At 38.7% G+C, this 22,094-nt stretch overlaps 1 protein-coding gene across 1 annotated transcript in view; it reads left to right on the forward strand.

Moving 5' to 3' along the window:
- The window catches only part of CCSER1 (coiled-coil serine rich protein 1), a 517,309-nt gene that overhangs the window by 139,640 nt on the left and 355,575 nt on the right, over positions 1-22,094 (forward strand). The window contains exon 5 of the mRNA XM_088529607.1: positions 42-162. Within this exon, the coding sequence (XP_088385733.1) occupies positions 42-162 (121 nt within the window). The remainder of the gene's footprint in view (positions 1-41; positions 163-22,094) is intronic.

Raw genomic sequence — 22,094 nt, forward strand, 5'->3', positions numbered from 1 at the left:
ACTGCCCTCACTTTTTAACCCTGAGATTTTTGTCTCTGCAGTTTGCCGTGAAGACTCATACCAGTCAATAGTCTCATGTGCTGCTGTAGTACTCACACCTGTAGAACCCACAGCGGATACAAGGAAGAAGGAACAGACCAAGATGCCTGATGTGTCTAAACAGTGAGTTATTGCATCAAATAAGATAATTGTTTGTAAAAGCAATTTTAACATCAGCCTGGATTCTTTCTTGTGGATATGCATGTGCACCTCTCTCCTATTTCACCAGAGGTTATGCAGGAATTTCCAAACGCAGAAGCTGGCCAAGCAAGAAGAGGCTTGCTTTTGCTGTTAGCCTGACTTCTCCATGGCTTTTGGTAATGAGGTGCACAGAGGGAATGGGCATTTATCCACTGAGAAAATGACTCGTTAACAGGCTTAATGAGATTATTCTCTTTGTATGAATAGTTCTTTTATTCTTGCACATGTTTTTCAGTCAACAGTTGATTTTTAGAAAAAAACATAATTCCTAAATGCTCATTTTTGTTTTACTGCTGTGATATGAGATATGGTGACATCTTCAGAAGTGTGATAATGGTCTGCCAAGGAAATCCTGTTAAATCAAATAGACTGTAATTTGATATCTTGCCCTGTTGCATTAGAAGAGAATCATGAACAGTGTGAGTAGTGTCATGTATCTTGCAATACCAGGCAGGATGGTGGTTCCTCAACAAATATGTGTGTGTATATATAGAGAGGGAGAGACAGAGAGAGATGAATAATTTTCTATAAATCTTTTTCTTTCTTCCATGCAAAGAAAGAAATAGCATAATAGTAATAGACTTTTTTTTTTTTTTTTTTTTTTTGCATGGATTCTTTTTAAATCCAACTATCAACAGCAGGGAATTAGAGATGAGGCTTGAAACATATGTGCAAATACTTTACGTAAGATTAAAATATGTATATTGCACCATCTGTTACTAGCTATAATCGGCTATCCGCTTAAGGCATGAAGTCCATACGCATCTACTCTTGGTACAAGTGTGTGGCTTAAGTCTGTATCTAACCTTAATATCTGTTTCAATCTGGTGACAAACTGCCTCTTACCAGCCTATCTGTATCCAAAAGTTGAACTTTTTTTTTTTTTTTTTTTGTTCTTAGAATGACTTTAATGTTTGAAACACTCTTAGCATCTACGTGCTCTTCTCTACTGGTGTGACTGGTGGTATGGCTCTCTGAGGACTAAGAACTTGGAAAGACAAAAGGCCCCAAAATATAATACGAAAATGCTGCTTTTTATGTTAACTTTTGCCTGTTTTCCCTTGAAAGACAAAAATGAACTGTTGCTTGGTTCTTTCCTATGCTTTTAGCAGTTTCAGCTTTTTATAATCCCTTATGAAGTAAAGATAGAGCAATTCTTTTATGTATAGCATGTTCTTGAGCACTTCAATGATGCCACCTCCTAGATTTATTTTTTTCCTCTGCATCTTATTGATATTAGTAAGTATGTTCATCCACTTTTTCAGTTTGTTTGTTTATTTAAAACCACATTGGTAATATGTTCTGAGCATGTACTCAGATAAATTATACTTATCTCATGCACTCAGAAGTTTCAGAAACATGCTCTGACTTCTGCTGCTGTTTCAGGTGGTGCTCGTGTAAGTCTTTGTGATTCTTCTAAAGAGAAAACAAACTTGTGCTTAGACAAACTATAAATGCTTGAATTTCACATAGAACAACATAACTGCATTCCTAAAGCAGCATTTCTTACAAATTTATGAAGAATTAAACATGTTTACATGTTATTTGAACAGGAATGGAGTACATTTTGAGTATACTTCATGTAAACTTTCAAAGCAGTTGTAGGGGGATTACAGCGTACTAAATCAAGAAGACCATTGTGCGCAGATCTTCATGTTATAATTACTGGCATTCTTAATAAACTTACTTGAAAGTAATATTGATATTGTGATTTGTATGTATGTATCTGAATTTGTACATCTCAGTGGTTTTGCTCTATATTTTCCCTTAACTCTGAATATCACAAGGGACCAGCTCTCCAGCAAGTAAGTCCTGGGAAAAGCACATTGCTTACTTCAGGCCCTTGGACAGAATATGGTTAGAATAAGAAGTGCTTTCTAAAGGAAACACTATATAATCAAAAATGGATAAAATGTGTATTAATGATAAGACAGCGAATAGCTACGAAGAACTAAAGAACAAGAAGCTATGAATGAAGCTTGGGGTAAAAAGAGCCTTTAGCCTAAATTGTATTATATTTGACTAACGATGTTATTTTGTCGTCGTAAGAAACTCTTTTTAAAGAATGTACTGTATTTGCTTAATGAAATTTTACTCAAGTAGCAAATAAACATGCCAGAAGTGATAGCAGCAAAGCTTAATGATTCTTTGAAGTGTCAGTAATTAGGTATTATCAGGATTGGAGGAACAAAAGGCCGATTTATTTACTTTTTTCCTGCATTTTGCCTTGAAGTTAATAAACTTTTCATGAGAAAGCAGTTTCTTAGTGACATGTAGGGAATGACTAACTCTTGTGCATCTTGTGCACTGTGGGCAAAATCCCTCTCTGTCATTGAGCAGAGGAGGAGTTGGCTAAGAAATGTGATAATGTAAGAACGTAGCAGCAAAATAAATAGAGAAAGCTCTTGCTTTCCTCAGGCTGAGCAAGTATCTTGCCTTTAGCAGGCCTGGGAGAGGCATAACTCGTTATAACAAGCTTGTAGGAACGTGTTTGGTGAAGCTATGAAAGCTGCAGGAGGAAGATGCTGCCCTTGTTCAGTGCTTGCTTGGGCTGTCTCTCTGTGTTGCTTTGAGGGCTGTTAGAGCATGGAGGGGGTTCTTCTCTCCTGTGAATAGGAATTTTGGACTGGCGGTATTTCTCTGCTGTCTGCAGGAGAATAATGCAGGAGCCGTCTTGTTTGCTGTGCTCAGCCAAGTATGCCGCGTGCGTCCGGCTGGCGAGAGCAAGAGGGCCCCTATGTAGCTCTTTGCCTTGCAGTCCCCAGCAGTCCCCAGCACAGGGGGATTTATAGTCTGGGTGTTAGTGTGAAGACGGGGCAAAACACAAGAAATGAGAGCTCTAGCTTCTTCCTCCGTGCCCTTCACTTTTTCTAGGGTATTGAATTAATTTGTTGCTATACTTTTGTAGAAATACAAGCCTTAAAATGCACACTGACTTAACATCCGAGTTTTCAAGGCCTCTCTGGGTTGCTGTGGTGATAATTCAGTCTGTTTCTCTCCAGATGCTGCAGTAATTGGAACAGTTTATTCTATTTGCATAGTCTTAACTTCAGTCCTTCCTATCTGAATGCAAATAAAAGTAAATCAACTGCTGAGGCCGAGCAGTGACAGGAGGAATCCTCCCTCCTGTTTCAAGCTCTTGCAGAGAGCATGGGAACGGAGGCATGGGCAGCGACCTGGAAGTTGTGCTTCAGAACAACTTAGCTTCAGCTTCTGTGATCAAAGCATCAGCTGGAAGCTCACGCTGCAAGGGAGAGCACTGAAACAGAAGCTTCTCCAACACGGGCCTTTCTGAGAAAATGTTTTGCTGCTGCGTGCTGCTTTTCTATAAGCAACGAGTGAAACCTGTAAGGGTAAATGGAAGCCTTTGGGCTTCAATAAAAATCAGTACTAAACTGTTAAGTACAGATGCTCAGTTTGGCAGCTTCGGTAGGTTTTGGTGCATTTATGTTTCTTATTTGCTCACTGTAGTAAGTTTATAGGTGAATTTAGGAGGCTTTTTGTTTTTTTTTCAATATGAATTTCAGGCTGTTAAAATGTGAGTACTAATTGGAAGCTGATGATAGTCCCTGTGGACTTTTACAGCCTTGGTTAATTCCTTTCAAAAAGAGTAGAAAAGAGCTGGTTATAGCCTACTCTTCCTTAATTTACTGATTCTTTTTTTTTCCTCTTTCTTGGTTTTCCTTATTTATTTATTTATTTGGAAAATCTCTGGAGAGAAGTTCTTCCTGCAGAGCGACGGCTGTTGGTTGACCTCTGTGTTAGTCGCTGCTCCTCTGTGGTGTCAGGAAGCGTGGTCTCTAATGCAGCCAATTTGTTGCTCTCCAGTATCCCCCGCAGATCTCTATCAGGTTTGACAGTCTGTTCAAGAAGACATGTTGTGGTAATGGGATAAACGAATGCTTTTCAGACTAGTTTAGACAACCCGTTAAAAGATGATTGAACTGTTTCAGTTTCTTCTATAATTGCAATGACACACTAAGAAAGCTCCGTGGGTAATACGGAGAGGATATGGATGCCCATATGGTTTGAAAACTCTCATCAGACTCAGTTTGAAACAATAAGAGACACCCCTCTGGAGATATAATATGCTTTTGACTACAGCATTTTTTTTGATCCTTAGAGAAGTCTAATTTGTATGCGTTTCTTTCAGACATGTGCTTAGAATTTTAGTAAGGAATTTCTAATACCATGTGCTTGTGTTGTGAGTAGTGAAATGGGCTAGTAATGATCTCTCCCTCTACTAGTAAGAATCATAGAATCATAGAATGCTTAAGGTTGGAAGGGACCTCTAGAGGTGATCTAGTCCAACCCCGCTGCACAGCCAAATAACTTTCCAGAAGGGCCAAATGTCTTTTCTGAAGTGAGCTGGGTGCTTGGGACGCTCCGCAGGGAACTGTCCCAAGCCGTGTCTTCCCAGGACCCAGGCCGGAAGGGCCAGGCATGCACGGATGGATGACAGGCTCTGTGCCTTGTCCTGGCCCCAGCTCCTGCCTGACATGGACTCTTTTTTAAGCAGCTCAGAATGGTGACTGCTTTCGGCTTCCCTTGAGGAAAAAATGAACAATAGCAAATCAAATTCTGAGGTTTCTGTTGTTTTCTCTATGTCCTACTACTGCCAAAATGAGTTACAATTTTGAGTAAATGAAAAATAAATAATGGATGTGTGAAGGAAGAATAATTAGTCTACAAAGCAAATGCAGAATAAAAATTGTATCTGCTTATAGACTGAGAGTATCAGCAGTTCTCCCATTCCTTCTCAGGCACTCCAGCCAGCAATTTATAGGCAAGATCAACACTAAAACAATCCAGTTAAGTGTTTTAATTATCTTAGGCAGTTGTTTGCAGCTAAAGGATTAGGAGGTTCTGTGTAGCTTAATTTGATCTGAGTTGCAAATGTTGAAAAAGCTGTTTTGGAGAGCCACTAGCTAATTATAATTATAGCATTCAATAGTATTTTTGGTTACTTATAGTTCAAGTCCAGGCTTTTGCTGTGTGGTGCCGAATAATGCAAGAGGCAGGGGAATGATGGCAATTATTCTTTGGAGGAAAGGTGCTACACAGAATTTATTGATCACCCTGGCATAACAAAATCTGCATTGTAATCCAAAAAGACCCTCTGATCCTGATGAAACAGTCATTGTTTGTAATGCTTCCCCCTCCTTCTGAGAAGAGACTTGGTTGGTAACGGGCAGTCAGCCGTAAGGGTGGCCGTCGTTGCCTTTGACTTATTCTTGACTCGCCTGAAACTCGCGGCTGGTCCCAAAAACACACAGGGATGGGCCGTGCCAGCCATGGTGTTGAACTGGCGATCCATTTCAATCAGGGCAGAGAGAAACAAGAACACTAAGGCATTTCCTTGTTGAGATAGCTGCTGCATTTTCAGGTTGAGTGCATTAAGCATTGCATCACTGTGCAATTCGCTTATTAATAAGAGAAAACTAGGAAAATGAAAACATCAAAGAAAAATAATACAGCTTTATTGAAATACAATATGGATGAGCCTCAAGTGATGAAAATTCCTGTAGAACTCTTGGAGAGTCAAAGTAGGTGAGATAATTTACGCTGACAGAGAATGTGGCCAAAGCTGACTTAAAGCAGTCCCTGCAGATGAGGGAGACGGTGGTTCGAGTAACAGTGACTGCAGCTTTCCCCTGCCTCTGCAGCAAATAGTGGAGAAAATAGCTACCTCAATGACTATAATTTTCTGACTAGACCTCAGGTTGTTTTACTGAAACCTTTGTCACCACAGTTCTATTCACCAAACAATTCTGCTTTAGCTTGAGGCAGTGATAAAATTAATTTTGGGCTATTTACATCCCTAAGTTTATATACCTTTCTGATACTGTAAAGTCATTCTGTTTTTGATCGTAAATCTGTGTTTCAGAGAAGGATTATCCATTCCTGTGTCACTGTTGATGTAGTTTTTCCCCTAAATTGAATTAAAATTGGTGCATTTCCGTTTATCTTTTCTGTTCGATGTGAGCCATTTTATTCCGCATTTGATATTTTTATAATAGGAGGCGCTTTAGTCACCTGTTTTGCTCATTTTGCTGCTGCAGAAATCTTCCAAAAGGAGGTGCATCAGGATGAGGCAATGGTAGGTGTCATGTTTAACGTTGCTGCCCCATTTTGCCCAGTGAGACCTGGCGAGTGCCATGAGACATTGTGGAAGGCTCAGACTTGCAAAGCGTAGAAGAGAGAGCTTTGGGAGGAAGACCGTTTATCTCAAACAGGGAGAAAGAGCCGAACGTTGGCTTCACCATTCCCTTTTCTTGAATGTCCCAAACCCCTAAATGGTAACAGAAGCTAAATTCCTGCCAAATCATGGCAAAAACATTTGTTAAATGCAAGTTCCTCAACTTGGGCTTGCACTAAACCAAGGGGCAGAGCTCGGTGATAGGAACCAGTAATCAGAGAATGGACAGGAGAGATGGACAGCAGGCCTGGGCCCGGGCCGTTGTGTTAGCACCCTCGGAGGGCTAAGGGGGAGGGGGCCGCAAGGGAGAGGAGGCTGTGAGGACTCCTGTGTTTTGCCATTTAGACGTCTGTGATATTGAAGTACCACCCCAGGTCTGGGCAATTAGATTTCAAAGCATAATTGCAGCTCAAATGTAAGAAATGAATCAACACTATTATTGCTTGTGAACAATTAAAGCATTGTCCCGTGGAAAATAAATGTGAGGGAAACATGTTGGTACGTGTAATATTAAGACTGTCAAGTCCTTAATTTGGGTAGACAAATGCATTGTAGATTAAAGCTGGAGAAAACAGATCAAATACGTAGCAGAGATCGACTGGTTTGACTTTCACAGTAATACTGTAATATCAGTGAAGCTGAACAAGAACAGTGTTTGTCAGCAGTGTCTTACTCTCACTGGAAGATAGAGAAAGGAGCGATGTCAGGAGGAAATGGGCAGATTTGCAATTAGGATTGTATGATTTAGCTCTTGGACTGCACTGTTTGATTTGACAGCTCATTGAGTGCTTCCAGTGACGACACTGTCTGATGCTCTTGCCAATCTGATCAGTGAAAAACAGTAATGCTGCAATGGGGCTGTTCTTGCTATTATTGAGAGTCTTTCTAAGCCATGCATTTTGTAAAGGCTTCCTGAAACCCATCCTCCTGCACAGTGGCTGCTCTTGGAGTTAACTTTGCTGTGAAATATTACACTAACTGACATCATGTTATTGTAAGTTAGAGCAGTAATAGCTCTGGAGCAAGGGAGGTTTGGTCAGTGTGCTGCTAGAATTGCCGCAGGATGCTTCAGGTCAGAGGCATTAGCTGTATCCTAGAGGGAATAAATTATGTGAATACATATAGATTGCTCACTATAGATTCTATGTGTGTGAATGCCATCCCATGAGCAGGACTTCACTTTCTGTTTTGCAACACTGAATGGACAGAGAGAGAGAGAGAGAGGCTTCAGGAGAGTAACTAATCTAAGTATTAGTGTTTATAAGGGCAAGATTTGTTCTGTTTGACAGAGAAAAAAAAAGAGATATTAAGGAAAAGGTAGAAAAAATTGTGAAATCATTCTCATTTCGTTCTCCTCCAGCTCTGATGTTTATCTGCTTGCTTTTGGTCTTAGTTTTTTTTTTTTTTTTTTTCCTGGAGGCAATATCCCTTTTACTCTGTCAGTATATTTTCAACTTACTGAACCAGCTCTGGGAGTAGAGATTTTAGTAACTCATCAAAATACATGCGCACATTGAATATTGAATGCATGGATTTACTGGTAGCTGCGGCGAAGTTGTATAGCTGAACAAGTCAAGTGGAGGTGCTGTCCTTGTACTTTCTCTCCATCACTGCCAAGGAGGCAGGAAGGAGAGGAAGTAACATGAAAGGACAGAGCAAACCCATCACAATGTGTGCAACATTGCTGCAGTTGGGCTGTTGGAGACAGGCATTTGCAATTATATAGAAACAAAATTCAGTTGTAAAGACAAAATATTGTCCCAAGCAGCAACAGTGAATTTCAGGTAGCTGAAGGCCACAAAAACTAGCCCTACAGTTCTGAAGCAAGTACAAGCTGCTGCTTCCTTTGGTGCTCCGGGAGCTGGGTTAAGCTAAGGGGACCTACAGGCCAAGCTGCTGCTTGTAGCAGTATTAGCTGCACCGAGGTGGTCCACTGAGTTTGGGGAAAGAAGATTTTTTTTCTTTCTTTTTCTCTTTTCTTTTCTCATGCCATACCTACAAGTATTTTGTGAGCTTCCTGTGCCAGGTCCATTTACTAGGTTAAGAGGGTGGTAGGATTTGCCTCCAAGGAACCTTGGAAATAGTTTTACTTTAGGTACTTTAATCCTCTCTGTCGTTACACGGTGGCATAGACTGTCACTTTTGCTGCTGCTGCAACATTTAAATTTAAAAAGATTTTGAGAATTTCAGCATGTATTGCAAATAAACCCAACTGCAAATAGCCTCCGTCACAGCAGCTTACAACATGGGTTGCTGCTGCTTTGGGAAATATCTTGAAACAGAAGGAAGAAGAGAGAGGCCAGTGCTTGTATCATTCTTTCCTTATTGACCTGTTTCAATACATGTTACAAGTTATTTTAGGAGCAGTAGCAATATATAAATAGCTGTACGTGTTTGCATGTGGTAAGCAGTTTATAAACCTCTGAGTCTTTGTGCAGAGACTCGGTTTTGAACTGCACAAGTTAAGATAGCTGGCTAAAAACAAGCATCCATAGGGTGAAAGAAGCGAGTTTTTCAGAAGCACATGTATATACATCAAGGCATGGCATAGGTTACAATTTAAATAACCTGCAAATCCTTTCTACGCCAAGATCAACAGTTTTCTGTTCAGCAAATCCCCCAGGTCCCATGAGGATTCCTGGGATGAACAGCATAAGTGGTAGGATACACACAGATAAAAGAGATGATGAGGTTTCTGGGAATGTGCTACTGCAGTGAAAATCAAAGGTACTTTCCCATGTTTAAATCATCCATGCTTTTAAACTACATTATAGGTAAAATGTTTGCTTATACAAGAAGCCTAGGGTCTTCCAATTGTGTTACAGTGTCTTTGCTTGTTTATTTATTTACTTACTGGTCTGTGGGATAGCATAGTCTATTTGATATAACAGATGTGGGAGCCCAAGAATAACATTTTGGGGTCGATGTGGAAGCCCAAGTATTTACACATAGAATTAGCACACTTCTTTCTAATTTGTGTGCTGGGATTCTGGGAGTAAATATACATGGAAATAATATACAAATACAACTTACTTGAATAATTAAAGGTATTAATGTAAGGTGGAATTGGAATGAAGCAATACAAACACGTCTAATAAGTATTAATTTTAATTATTTTCAAGTACTAGACACCAATTCAAGGCTGCATTTTAAAATCATACAGCATCATTAGAAGTTACAGAGTTATAGTGTACAATGCTGAAGCAAAAATTTAATTTGTTTAAGAAAGCAAGGGCCTATCATCAGTCTTAGTTTACTCTCTCAGAAATTACTTGTGTTTTTAAGGGTGTCACATGAAAGCACAGACACAATTACAGAGTTCAGAACTCAGTAGAAGGTCATTACAGGTGTGAACGACAAAGCTGGGCCACAGTGCAAGCTGTCTTAGAAAGAAATAGCACCTCCATTCAAGTAGTAGGGAACTCTCAATTCTGTCAGGATCTGTTTATCCTTAAATATAAAGTTTAAATCACTAAAATTGATCTGTTTGAAGATACATTTAACGTGTCCACCTTTTCCTGGTCTGCATGCTTATTCTGGAATTATTTTTTAATTGGGTTGTATGTAACAAAATGTGCTAAGTGCTTTAGTTTCCAAATTACAGAAAATGAACCTGAGTTTATCCTGAATGTTTGATAGACTTCAGGGAATCCATAATGTAGATGGCAACAGAACATGCTGACTCCAGCTACAATAATAGATTATACTTGAAAAGGCAACAATTAAATACATAGAATAGAATGGTTTGGGTTACTATAGGAACAGTTAAAGAATGAGGGTTTTCAGTGTTACAAAGCACTGTGTGTATACAAGGGAAATGATGTTCTTCTCAGGCACAGAAGCCATAAAAGGTTTCCAAGGAAAAGATTAAGTAATATAAAATGTTTGAACCAAAAGCTTGTAAATATCTCCTTGCAATATGTCACTGCTTTTTGACTCCTTCCCTTCGCACTTCTGCCACTAATTTTCTGAGTTAGGCATTTGAAGCGAGGTGGCCAAAGCCAAGGGCTCTGCTCGGTTACCGTGCCCTAGCAGGCTGTTGCTGCTCTCTTGCATCTTAGATCAGTCTAGATTATTAACAATAGCAAATCTCCCTTAGATGCTGGCTTCTCTTGAATTGGTTGTCTGAATGCCTAACAAATATATTTCTGTGTTTATCCTCACAAATTGCCTTCATATTACGAATAATGTATTATAACTTCATAGTGAAGCGAGTGTCATAGATGGTCTCTAAGAGAAAAGTTTTGAACGTGTATTATACAATTTAGACATACATCCAGCTACTGGAAAAAATATATATATTCTGAAATTATTTCTAACCTGGCCATATAATATTCAAGGCTATCCTTAACTGCAAAGGCGGTTTACTCCAAATGTGCAGCTGCCACCTGTGCCATATACTGCCATATGCCATATACTGCATATACTGCATATACTGCTCAGCTCTGAAAGTGCCAGGGGCAACTTGTTCTCATCCACTTTGGGTCGCAGTGGCAGCAAGTGAAGGGTTTTCTTCCTTTTGACAAGTGCTTTAAAGATGACTTTGGAACATGTCAAAGAGATAGTGGAAGACAAACACTAAGTTTTGCGTGAGAGAAGAAAAAAGTGTGTGTGTTGTTATAGCTTGCTTTTATGCCTTGAGCTGGAGCAAGCTAAGTTGAGCCTGGCTATTGCTGGGGCTGTCCCAGTGATTGAAGGCACGAGTATTTCATCAAGTGATACCTTTCTTTTCAGTGAAACAAAAGCAGCCTGACTCCAGTTATTCTTATAAATGGTATTGTCCTGATTTCCCTCATTCACTTGTTTTCTCAAACAACCATTGCAAAATCAAGACAGGGCAAAATGTATCTTTCACAAGGTTTATTTTTATGCATTGTTCTTGCTAGAATTGACTTTGTAGGAAGCATATTTCTATGCAAATTCTGTGAAAACTTGTTATTAAAGGACCAGTTTGTGTTTTTTTTTTTTTTTTTTTTTCTGAAAAATATGGGTCTATCCTTTTTGTATTAGTGTGGTACTCAAAGTTACCTTTCAATGCTGCAGGTTACTTTGTTAGCTTCAGTTGAGTGAAAAAATCATGTAGCCTGAACTGATGTTCCTCAGAGGATGAGCATATTCCAAAAATACTTTGCTAATGTATCTGCCTTATTCTTTATAATGAAAGAAAATCATTAATAAATAACCAAAATTAACAGCAGAGATTATAAAGAAATGTGCTCAATGCATCACACTAGCTTGTGATGATCTGCAAGGAAGTAGAGGGGCTATAACCTCCTGCCCAAAGCAGGAGCTTGCTGAAGGTAGGCAAGATGTCTGGTGTATCAGGTAGTACATATCAGCTCTTTGTCTTCAACTGGCCCTAGATGAGGTTTGCAAGGGTCATTTATGTCACCTGCTCTTTTGTGTTTTACAGTAGTGCTCAGGGAGACAATCTGAGGGCATTTGTCCCAAGGAAGCCTCAGATTCATTCTTGGAAAATGAATATATGAACCTAGGCAACTTTGCCTGTAGGTGTCAGTAGCTGAATATAGTGCTATGAAGACAAACCTTAACATTAGCTTCTGTGCAGGCTTCCTGGGACTCTAGAAACAATGGTTACCTTTATGTTCTCACATTTGTTACTCACTTTTTTCAGCAAAACTAATTATTTGAGCTAGAATAGAATACTACCCAGCATGTCTGTCTCAGCTATGCATGGCACAGCTGGCACAAGAAGTTACTCAACACCAACTTTAACCTGGAAATGATGTGCAGGATATGTTATCGGTAGGTTGCTTGGGTGGTTGACACAGTTGTTACACGCTTGATATGCTGCTGTCAAGTCTGAACTAGGTTTTTCTTTCCTTCTCCTTCACAGCCCTCTTCCTATAGATTGTCTGTGGAGTTGGAAGGAGAGAGCTGTACCGATTAATGTGTAAACGTTCATCTTTGTTGATGGTGACTAGAACATATGCTAATCTCTGTAAATGTTTTTTGTTGTTGCAAAAAGGGTTAACTGTAGTTCATTTTGATAGGGCAACTAAATTTTTCAATGGATCTGTCCTTGTTTGCACTAGGACATCCTCTTCTAAGGTGCCTCCATACTGTGTGATCAGGACTGCCATTGGAAATGGACGCAGTTGAGCCCTGTCTGCCCTAGGGAAGCTAGTGAGGAAAAAGCAAGTTTGCCATCTTGCCTGCTCTCTGCAGGACTCCTGAAGTTGTGAAGCCCATTATGTATTGATGACACAGGTATAAAGATGTTCTTCCAGGCACACCTATGAAAAATGCATGTCTGTTCTAAAGATGTGTCACCTCAGATGCATATTGGCAGCCGTCTGAGTATGTCATGTCATATGGCATGGCAATATTTAAATAGCTTTAGGGAAATCAGTCCAAAAACTGAAGGAAAAATGGAAACAAGATAAAAGATTTTTCTTATTTCCTGCAAAACTAATCAGTAATTTTAATCTCTTCTGTGTAAAGAGGCAAAGGAGAAAGTTGTAATCCAAACAGGTGAAGGTTGTGTCCTCATAAAGAGTGGACTGTGTTTTTATTTTGAATAATTTAAGCTCTTTCTGTCTTTGGAGATAAAGACTGTAGAGGGAAAGAATCTCTTCTATAGTTTTAACCATTAAAAAGAAATTTGGTCATCTCTTACCTTTTCTGTCTTGAAAATTCACTTCAGATATTAATGGTACTTAAAAATTCATTTGCCATCCATAATGATTTCATTGAGGAACACTGAAAACTTTCATCGTAATGGAGTTCTAGCTAGTTACTAGATATATAAGATCTTATTTCTTCCATATGGGAATTTTTAAGCTGCAGCCTGACTGCTTTTGATAAAGATCTCAAACCTTCTGGGAAAAAGTAAATACGTTATTCTCAGTATCCTAACTGAATCAGGCAGTGGCTTTGCACCTTTTGTAGACAAGTTCCTGAGACAAGTGTCCCCTTTTGCAAACTTCCAACCTTATTTATTAAGCTTTGCCCTTTGAAGAAACCTGGCAGCACTCAGGGAGGTCTAAACTTGTAGTCTTGAAGTCTACCAGAGCATCATACATAGATTTTCAAATATTGTTACAGCTTACTGGCAATTGAAAACTGGGAAGAGTGCTCTGGGTTTGTGCTGCGTCTATTTAGGCCATACTTGTCCTCAGGTAGGGATGCTAAAAAGTGAATATGATGCCCTCTTGACATCCTCTCTCTCTTGAAACTTATATACAGCTACTCCAAAACTTGCCTGGACATTCACTATCACTTGGGGGAGAAACCTAAAGCAGACAACTGAGGAAGAGTGGTCAATGTCTGGAGGTACGGAATGTATCAGGAGCCTTCTAAGACATAACAGCTACCAGTGGGATAAAAGCTGCTTTTTTTCATCATCTTTTTTCTTTTCTTTTTTAATGACAAAGTCTGAATCCCCAGCCAAACCCTATGTTGCTAATTTACAACTTTGAGTTTCAAGGAGATGTTTTGGTGAGGGTATGGTAACAGATGTGTCTGAAGCCTTAATTGACGGGTATTTTCTGTGTGTAGCAGACTGTTTACAGTAGCACTGTTGTAGCACTGTTTACAGTATTTGTTTTTCTCAAAAATTTGTTTTCATAGATTTCCAGGAGCAGAAGACTCAGGTATGTAGCAATTTTAGCAAGTTACAGTAGATGTTAGTAGGGTCTATGTAAGCGCCTGTCTAAGTCAAGGCCCTTGGAAAAGCTCTAGTGTAGTAATAAAACAGAAGGACTAAATCATCTCTACTGTTCATTATTTCCTCTGTATTTCTTCCCATGGAAAACACATCTTTTTTGCAGCAATCTCAAGTCATTAGAAATTTTGGCATTAAAACAGGCGATTTAAAAATCATGATCTGGAAAACTAAGCTCCATATCTAGTTGCCTGCTGGGTTATCTGCAAAGATATTTGTTGGTCCTGCATGATTTCTTGATACCACCGTCATGCAAAACAAGATTCCTTAGCTGATTTTTCCATGCTGTTGTTTGGAAGAGAGCCATGGAAACGCAGATTCAAGTCAGGCCAGAATCTTAGCATGTAGATGTGATCTGTGTGTATGGTGGAATCTTGCACGTTGTTCATGCCCTGCCTGTTACAGTTGGAAACCTTTACTTTTTCTGTTTCAAAAAGATTGGAATGCAACTTGATATTTAATTATTTGCTTTTTAAAAGGATTGCTCTTGCAACTGCATGGATATTTCAGGGGTATGTCTTTGGCACAGTTGAATTCCTCATTTTTTAAGAAATTATATTGCATCAATGTCATTAAGTGTCTCTTAACCACTCCAGATAAAAATCTTCCCTAATTATAGTGTGCTTATTCATTGCCCCTTAAATTCTTTTCCACCTCCAACTTGAACTATTGGCCACTCTTTTGTTCCCTGAATAAAAGGAAATTGGTCAATGGGAGTTGAAGTTAGTAGTCCAGATGAATAGGAGTTACCTGTGCGTACCTGAGGGCGGAATGCGAACCATTTACGTTTAATTAAATGTAGTGTTCTGAGCACAAAACAGATGTAATCTCTACTTAGTCCAATACAGGAAAGAGCAAATCTAGTTAAGCAACAGGATAGCAGTAGGATGGGAGATCTGAGGAACCAGACATATTGTTAAAATGTCATTGGACATGGGAGCTACATCTACCCTGCAAATAAATTGCATGGATGACTTAAATGCTGAGTTGGAGACTCTGGTACCGTTGAATCTTTAATGAAACAATGCTATGGAAAAGAATGGCTCTGTTCAGAAAGCATTGGGCAAGGACTGGATGTGTTTGTATTAATCCATTTTTGAATAAGTGTATAGAGCTCTGCTTTATGTTACTGTTGTGTTAAAAGCTTAGTATCTTCCCTCTATCTATTTTAACTTGTGGAGAAACTTTCTTGTAAATCCTTGGTTGTATATAAGCATAATTTGATTTATATAAGCATAATTTATGGTCTGTTTTCTAAAAGCAGAAACATCTTTGTTTTTTTCCCTCTTAAAATTTTATTGTGATTTTTTTTTTAACCCAAATAATGCAGTCCTTTTCAGATTGTTCAAGGCAGATACCTTTTTTTCCTTAGAATAAAATCCAGAATCCTCATAGGCTGTATCTTTGCATCTTCAGAACATAACCTGTGGGAATATTTATTCATACTGATCTCAGAGGATTCGGAAACTAATCTGCACCCTTAATACCATAGATAAATAATTCTCCTAGGTGTTTTCTAAGAAAACTTCATGGCATCTTATTAGGCAGATAATAAAAGACCTATTTTTATCAGTCAGTTATATTTTGGCATAAAATAAACTCTTTTGTGTTGCTAATAAGCCATACTCCTTAGTTTTAAATTAGTTTCTTTCTCCTATTTGCTACTGCAAATCTAGAAAGTTTTTTTTGTTATATTTTTGTTTTACTCAGGGAGCATTAGGTAGTAGTAGTATCAATGTGCTTGTACTAGTTACTATCATTTTTTTAAAAAAACTAGTTTCAGTGAACTCATGACATTTTAAGCCTGATAAGATTGCTTTAAATCTCAGTTTCCTCACCAAGGGGAACACTGTATTTTAAACCCCAAAGAGAAAAAATGTCTTGCTTGGATTATACTGCTATGAATAAAAGAATTGTGTTAAAATGTTCCTTTGCAAGGATTTTAATATTGTTAGTGTGCGGTAATATGTCGGATCTGAGGAGCAGAGAAGTTGTGCTAAGATGGCAAAATATAAATACCTTATTGGTTTTGCATAGGATTTTTAGATGGTAGATGGCACTTACTTAAAAAAAAGGAAGGGGGTGAAAACTGCTTTCAGAATTTTTTTTTTGACTGCCCTCTGTCCATCCACTGCAAATTGATCCTTAGAGTTTTGTGGAAATCTTGTACTACTTTTCCAGTCCTTTAACATGATCAGCTGTATAACCTCACTTGGCTCTGTGATAAAATTCTGTCCCTTTCTCCAGAATAAATGCACAAAATCTGCTTGTACATTCAAAGCCAAAATGATGGACCTCATATAAGTCTATGAAATCTCTGGAACAGTCCTTTTTTTCCCTTTTTGTTCTGATGGCTAAAGTTCAGGAGTTGTGTCCATGTGATGAGGAACTATGTCTTGTGAAGAGTAGCTTTTTGCCTTTTTAGATACCAGGTGTGCACATGCCTACCACTGATCAACTAACTCCCTGCTGTAAATTGTGTTCTTGTTAAGATCCAGTAGAAGCCATTGAAGATTCACTTCACTAATTGAGAATGAAAATTGGCCTCTCTTCCCCCCGCTCATGAAAGTAATGTAAAACATGATCTTTTGGGGAATCATCATCATTTCATATAAAAGCATAAGAGTATGTAGATATATTTCACCTTGGGGAATATCAGCACGGATTATCACCAGTCAGGATGACTAAGTCATTACTACTTTTTTTTTTTTTTTTAAACAGTAAAGTCTGTGATTAGGTGAGAAGCATCATTTTGTTAGTGAACGATAATGCTGCTTGGAAATTTATACTTCTCCAATACTGTTTTTTGAAATTGCTTCAGTATTTCTATTTATGTCAGTTTTGTAAGCCTTCGTAAATGAAAAATATGGTATCGTCAGGCAATTTAGTATTAATTTAATGAGCAGTAATACCAATACCATATGCTATTGATAGTGCTTTACCACTCTCAGTACAATATGAAATAATATAGAATGTGTGGGTAGGGTAGTCCTTCAGGAAAGGTAGGTAGTTTTCAAGTTAGTGATTGATTCCCAGATAATTGGGAAGTAATTCCCAAAATCCCCTCCTCCACAAAGAAAAAGGTTTTTGTCTAGACTTTCATGGAATATAGTGATTAAAGCTTGCACTGAAAGCAATTAATGTTCCGCATCTGCAGTAACGTCAGATTTTCATGGTTTATTAATCTCACAGTATGCTGAAGTTTAAACAGTTTTCATATGGTACTGTCCTTCACGGGGCTCTTAATAGAGAAAAGTTACAGGGTTTGGTGTTGAAAAGGAGAAGAATATTAAGAATATTGAAGGTCTCTGTGGTTTATTGCTATTTTTAACAGCCTTTTCAGTTACCCAAGGCCCACAGTCTGGCAATTCTTTCATCCTGGTGCTTTAGGGGAAGACACAAGGCAGGCTCTGTTAGCCCTACCTTAAGAGTGAGGAACATCTGTAGAATGTATATAAAAAAAAAATATCCTGCTTTTCGGAAAGTGTTTTTTTCCCAGATAAGAAAACTGTGGTAAGTTCCTGATACTTATAGGTCTTCCAGTTAACCAGAAGGGAGGAAAAAAGAAATAAATAAAAATTTTAGAGTCTTTTTTGGAATAGGGTTAGTGACCTGCTAGCAAAAAATGTTATCTCAAGTAGATGTTATTTTGTGCATATGTACAATTTTGTGCACAGAAGGCATTTAATACTCACTAACCCCTCATGTTGGTCTAATGTACTGCCTCCCCATAACTGTGAGTAGAATCCAAGGCTGAGGTCACATTGCATCTCAAGAGGAAAAAAAGCTGAAAGCCATGTTCTGTCTTCTGGAGTGCTGCATAAAATATATTTTCATTGCACTTAAAGAAAATTAGTGGAAATTTCACTCTTACCATGTCTGCGAAGACTGTCTTCATTGTCCCCTTTGATAGGAAACGTTAGGAAAGGTTGTGGTCTTTTCTGATAAATTTAAACAGTTAAATTAAAAATGGATATTGCCTCTTTTCATACCTTTTCTCTGCTGAATACTTCCGTGGATTCTTTTCATGGTCTGCACCTATTGCTCAATATGAAGGTTAATAATTTCTGGAATGTGTCTTTCATCAAAGAAACCAATGTTATAAGTGAGTGACTCTCCTTAAACCTGTTTGTAGTTGCACACAAGAAAGTTCTTATAATCATCTCTCTGCATGTGGACAAGAGCTTAAAAAGAATCAAAATATAGAAGATTAGAAGAGGATAATGAAGGATAAAAAAGATGAAAGATATTACCTAAAAGAAAAAAAATGGAGAAAATCTTGAAATCGCTTTGTGCTTCCCTCAGTTTAAGTGGGAGAACTTTGAAGATGGTGGTAATATTCCATTGTGTTTCATCTTTTTCATAATAGCAGATTTTGAAACTTGGAGTGAGTGTATTGCCTAATAATGTTTTAAAGACTACATAAGAAGCTGTACTAGAGTACAATATAAATAATATAAATAAGATGTTCTTCTCTTTTTGCTGTAATGACTAAAGATACTGGCTTGTTAGACCTCAACTTCAGATGAATGCTTAGGTGATGAATCTCTAAAGGAAAGGGAAACCAGTATTGGTGTTTTATTGGACACCATTTAACAACTTAGTTGCAAAGTGAAATCAGAGGGATTTGTAGTCATGGTGCTGGGTTTTGGACGAAGTGGAAAATCATCATCTTGATCGTTTCTGGTCATTAAAGGTTTCCCATGTAATTTCAAAATTTCTGTCAGATGGGCTTTGCTAATATTTTTGCAAAGTGAGTTTCTGGACCATTGCTTTCTATTTTAAGGAATTTTTTGCTATACAAATTCTTCTTGCTTTATGATGTGTGTCATGGACTGCCCTCATGTAAGTATGGCTTTGTAGCACAGCCCTGTACTTGCTGCTTGCCCACTAACATGTGGGCTTTTCCTTGGGAGTGAGCTTGGATCTTAGCTTTGCCTTAGGTGCTGTTGAGCCAGGATGCTAAGGAACTTTGGTATACCTAGTATCATCCTGTCTGTCCTAAGCTGCTTTTATTAATGTTACTAGCAACTGAAGGCAATAGCACTTTTGGAAAAAACGGACTTTACTTGGAAGGAATTCAGTGAAACAACAGTAAAGAAAATCTTATACCTAATTGTTCAGTGAAACTTTACAGCTTTTGTTTCTATCGCTTGGGCCTTTCACCTGTGCCTTAAGCAAAAGTAATTACAGATACTCTGAAATGAGTAGCACAGAAAACCCGTTCTTGGTTCACTCGGGTGTTTTGAGGCCAGATTTTGGATGCTGTTTGAGGTGCTGACATGAGCACTTTTCATGTGCTGTTGCAGCTGTTGAGCATTTACTGCTCAAAAGCTAATGCTTTGGGTCAGCAGATTATTTATATTTCATTAACATTAATTAGCCCACAATACCTATCAATACTATGCCTAACTAATGACAGATGGATTGAGAGAACATAAGGACCATTGAATTTTTTAGAATGTATTATTTAAGAACTGTGTTGCTGTCTTTCTCCTTGACTCCCTGCTAATAATCTGACATTATAATAGTTTTTCTCTATGTTGATCAGTCTCTGGACAGTGAAGCTGGAGGAAGGAATTAAGGCTGCCTGTAGTCCTGGAAGCCACAGGTTGCTGTGGACACACAGCAACCTGCTTGTTGGGAATGTTTTTGAAATACTTTTTTTTAACAATATTTTGATTCCATAACAAATAGTTATGTGAACCCTTTTGCTCTCTGTGGTGAGATATCAAAAATATAAAGATTGACTACAGCATGCAATTCAGCAGTTTAAAAACATTCACCACTGTTTACTGAAAACCTTGCTTTCCAAAAGTAAAAACAGGTTATAGTTCTGCAAAAACCCCACGAGTTTGATGGGAACGTTTTCATTGCATTCAGTGTGCAATAAAATGGGGCATATTTTCTCATGAGCCTCAGGAATTTAGTAAATTTTCAGGAAATGTGAAGAGAAGTGGAAAGAAGAAAAAGAACAGAGTTTTTTTAACGTCTATTCTCTTTTGGCAATTTCTTTGTCTTTTGCCACCAGAAGCAAGTCTAGCTTAAATGTGCCATGGACCTTTGAATTAGAAAATTGCTCATTAAGGCTCTTGGTGGCCACACTCTTGTTTTCCCACAGTAACTCTCATTTCTATTGATGCCATCAGTAACCAAGGCCAACAAATGCTGTACCCTGAGGGGCCAGATCTTCAGATTCGGTCTGGGAGATGGACTCAGTTTGATTGCTACCTGGTGGTATCCAGCATGATGAAAACTTGGAGTTTAAAAATATTGGAAGTCGGGTCTGCGTGGCCGCTTCATGGGGCCCATGAGAGCTTGGTCCTCTGCCCAGAAAGAGGGTCACACGTCAAAACGACACCAGAGGAAAGAGTTTCATGGGAGCTTGGCATCCAAAGAAGCTGAGAGGTGCTGGGAGGGCCAAGTGCTGCTAGTCAAGATTGGATGCAGCCTGCCCTGCCCTGCTGCCTCCTGAGAGCTGCCAGCTGCTTCATTTAATGGTGTTCTTTCATGGCTGGAATTGCTCACCTGGGAAGCCAGTAGTGAAAACGTCCCCATAAACCCAGCACTGGCCTCACGGCCCTCTGTAATGCATCATCTCGTTGTTGTAGGCAGGAGAGTATATTTGAAATGAAACACCGAGAGAAAAGCTGCTTGGTAAACCTGCTTTGCACAGGAAAAGCTGCAAAGGAAGGTAAGCTTGGAAAACAGTTTTGCCATTTCCAAATGCAGTTGTGGAAACCAGATGATAACTTTTTTTTCTATGTGATGGATGAGGTGCACTTGATTCAATATGTAACACCGTGGGAACAACAGAGATTTAAAAATAAGCTCGTACAAAATACTCATCATGACAGCCCCTGGAATGGCACAAGGCATCACTGGTATCTGTCACTGAACAAATGAGCAGCTTGAATTATCTTCATTACCAAGGGTGAAGGGAACCTCAGAAACCTGTGGTTTGGGAGGATAAATACATTCAAGCTGAAAATTCCAAAGTTGAGAAAAGGAAAGTAACATTTGTTGGTGAAAATTACTGTTTTCAGGCCTCACAAAGGGGAGGAAATGTAGATTAAAATATTCTAGATACATTTTTTTTTTCTAAAGGATTTGCTGTATTTCTTTCTTTGTAAGGTTTTCTCTGAGTTATTCTTCTACCTGCTAAAATATCGTTATGTGAACTGATGACTGCATACCCTCGGGGATATTACCATATAAAAATTCTGTTTTTGTGAAATTAATCTCTATAAAATTGGGTAGTAAACATAAGCAGAAAAGCTCTTGAAGAAAATCTGTAGACTTTAGCAATTACATATGCTCTTTCAATGCTGCCAAAGGAGGATCGCAGCTTGAAGATATTATTTAAATGTATAAATATATGACTTGTCTTTTGAAAATTCTTGACTAACATCCAACATAAATTTACATTCATTTTTAGTAACCACGGTTTGAAGGCTCTCCTTTTTGTATTTGCAATCAACAATTCACATGTAATTTATGTTTCACATATTTTCCTTAAAAAGTAGTATTTGGGCAATGAAAAAATTAGAATCATAGAATCATAGAATCATAGAATCATAGAATGCTTAGGGTTGGAAGGGACCTCTAGAGATCATCTAGTCCAACCCCCCTGCATACGCAGGGACACCTAGAGCACGTGGCACAGGACTGCGTCCAAGCAGGTTTTGAAGATCTCCAGAGAAGGAGACTCCACAACCTCTCTGGGCAGCCTGTTCCAGTGCTCTGTCACCCTCACTGTCAAGAAATTTTTCCTTAAGTTCCTATGGAATTTTTGGTGTTTCAGTTTCCGGCCATTTCCTCTAGTCCTATCAGTGGCCACCACTGAAAAGAGGCCAGCACCATCCTCCTCACTGCCTCCCTTGAGGTACTTATAGACACTGATTAGATCCCCTCTCAGCCTTCTCTTCTCCAGGCTGAACAGGCCCAGCTCCCTCAGCCTCTCCTCAT

The sequence above is a fragment of the Tinamus guttatus genome, unplaced genomic scaffold, assembly GCF_059628265.1.
Source record: "Tinamus guttatus ecotype Peru unplaced genomic scaffold, ASM5962826v1 Tinamus_guttatus_pri_ptg000028l, whole genome shotgun sequence".
NCBI classification, from domain to species: domain Eukaryota; kingdom Metazoa; phylum Chordata; class Aves; order Tinamiformes; family Tinamidae; genus Tinamus; species Tinamus guttatus.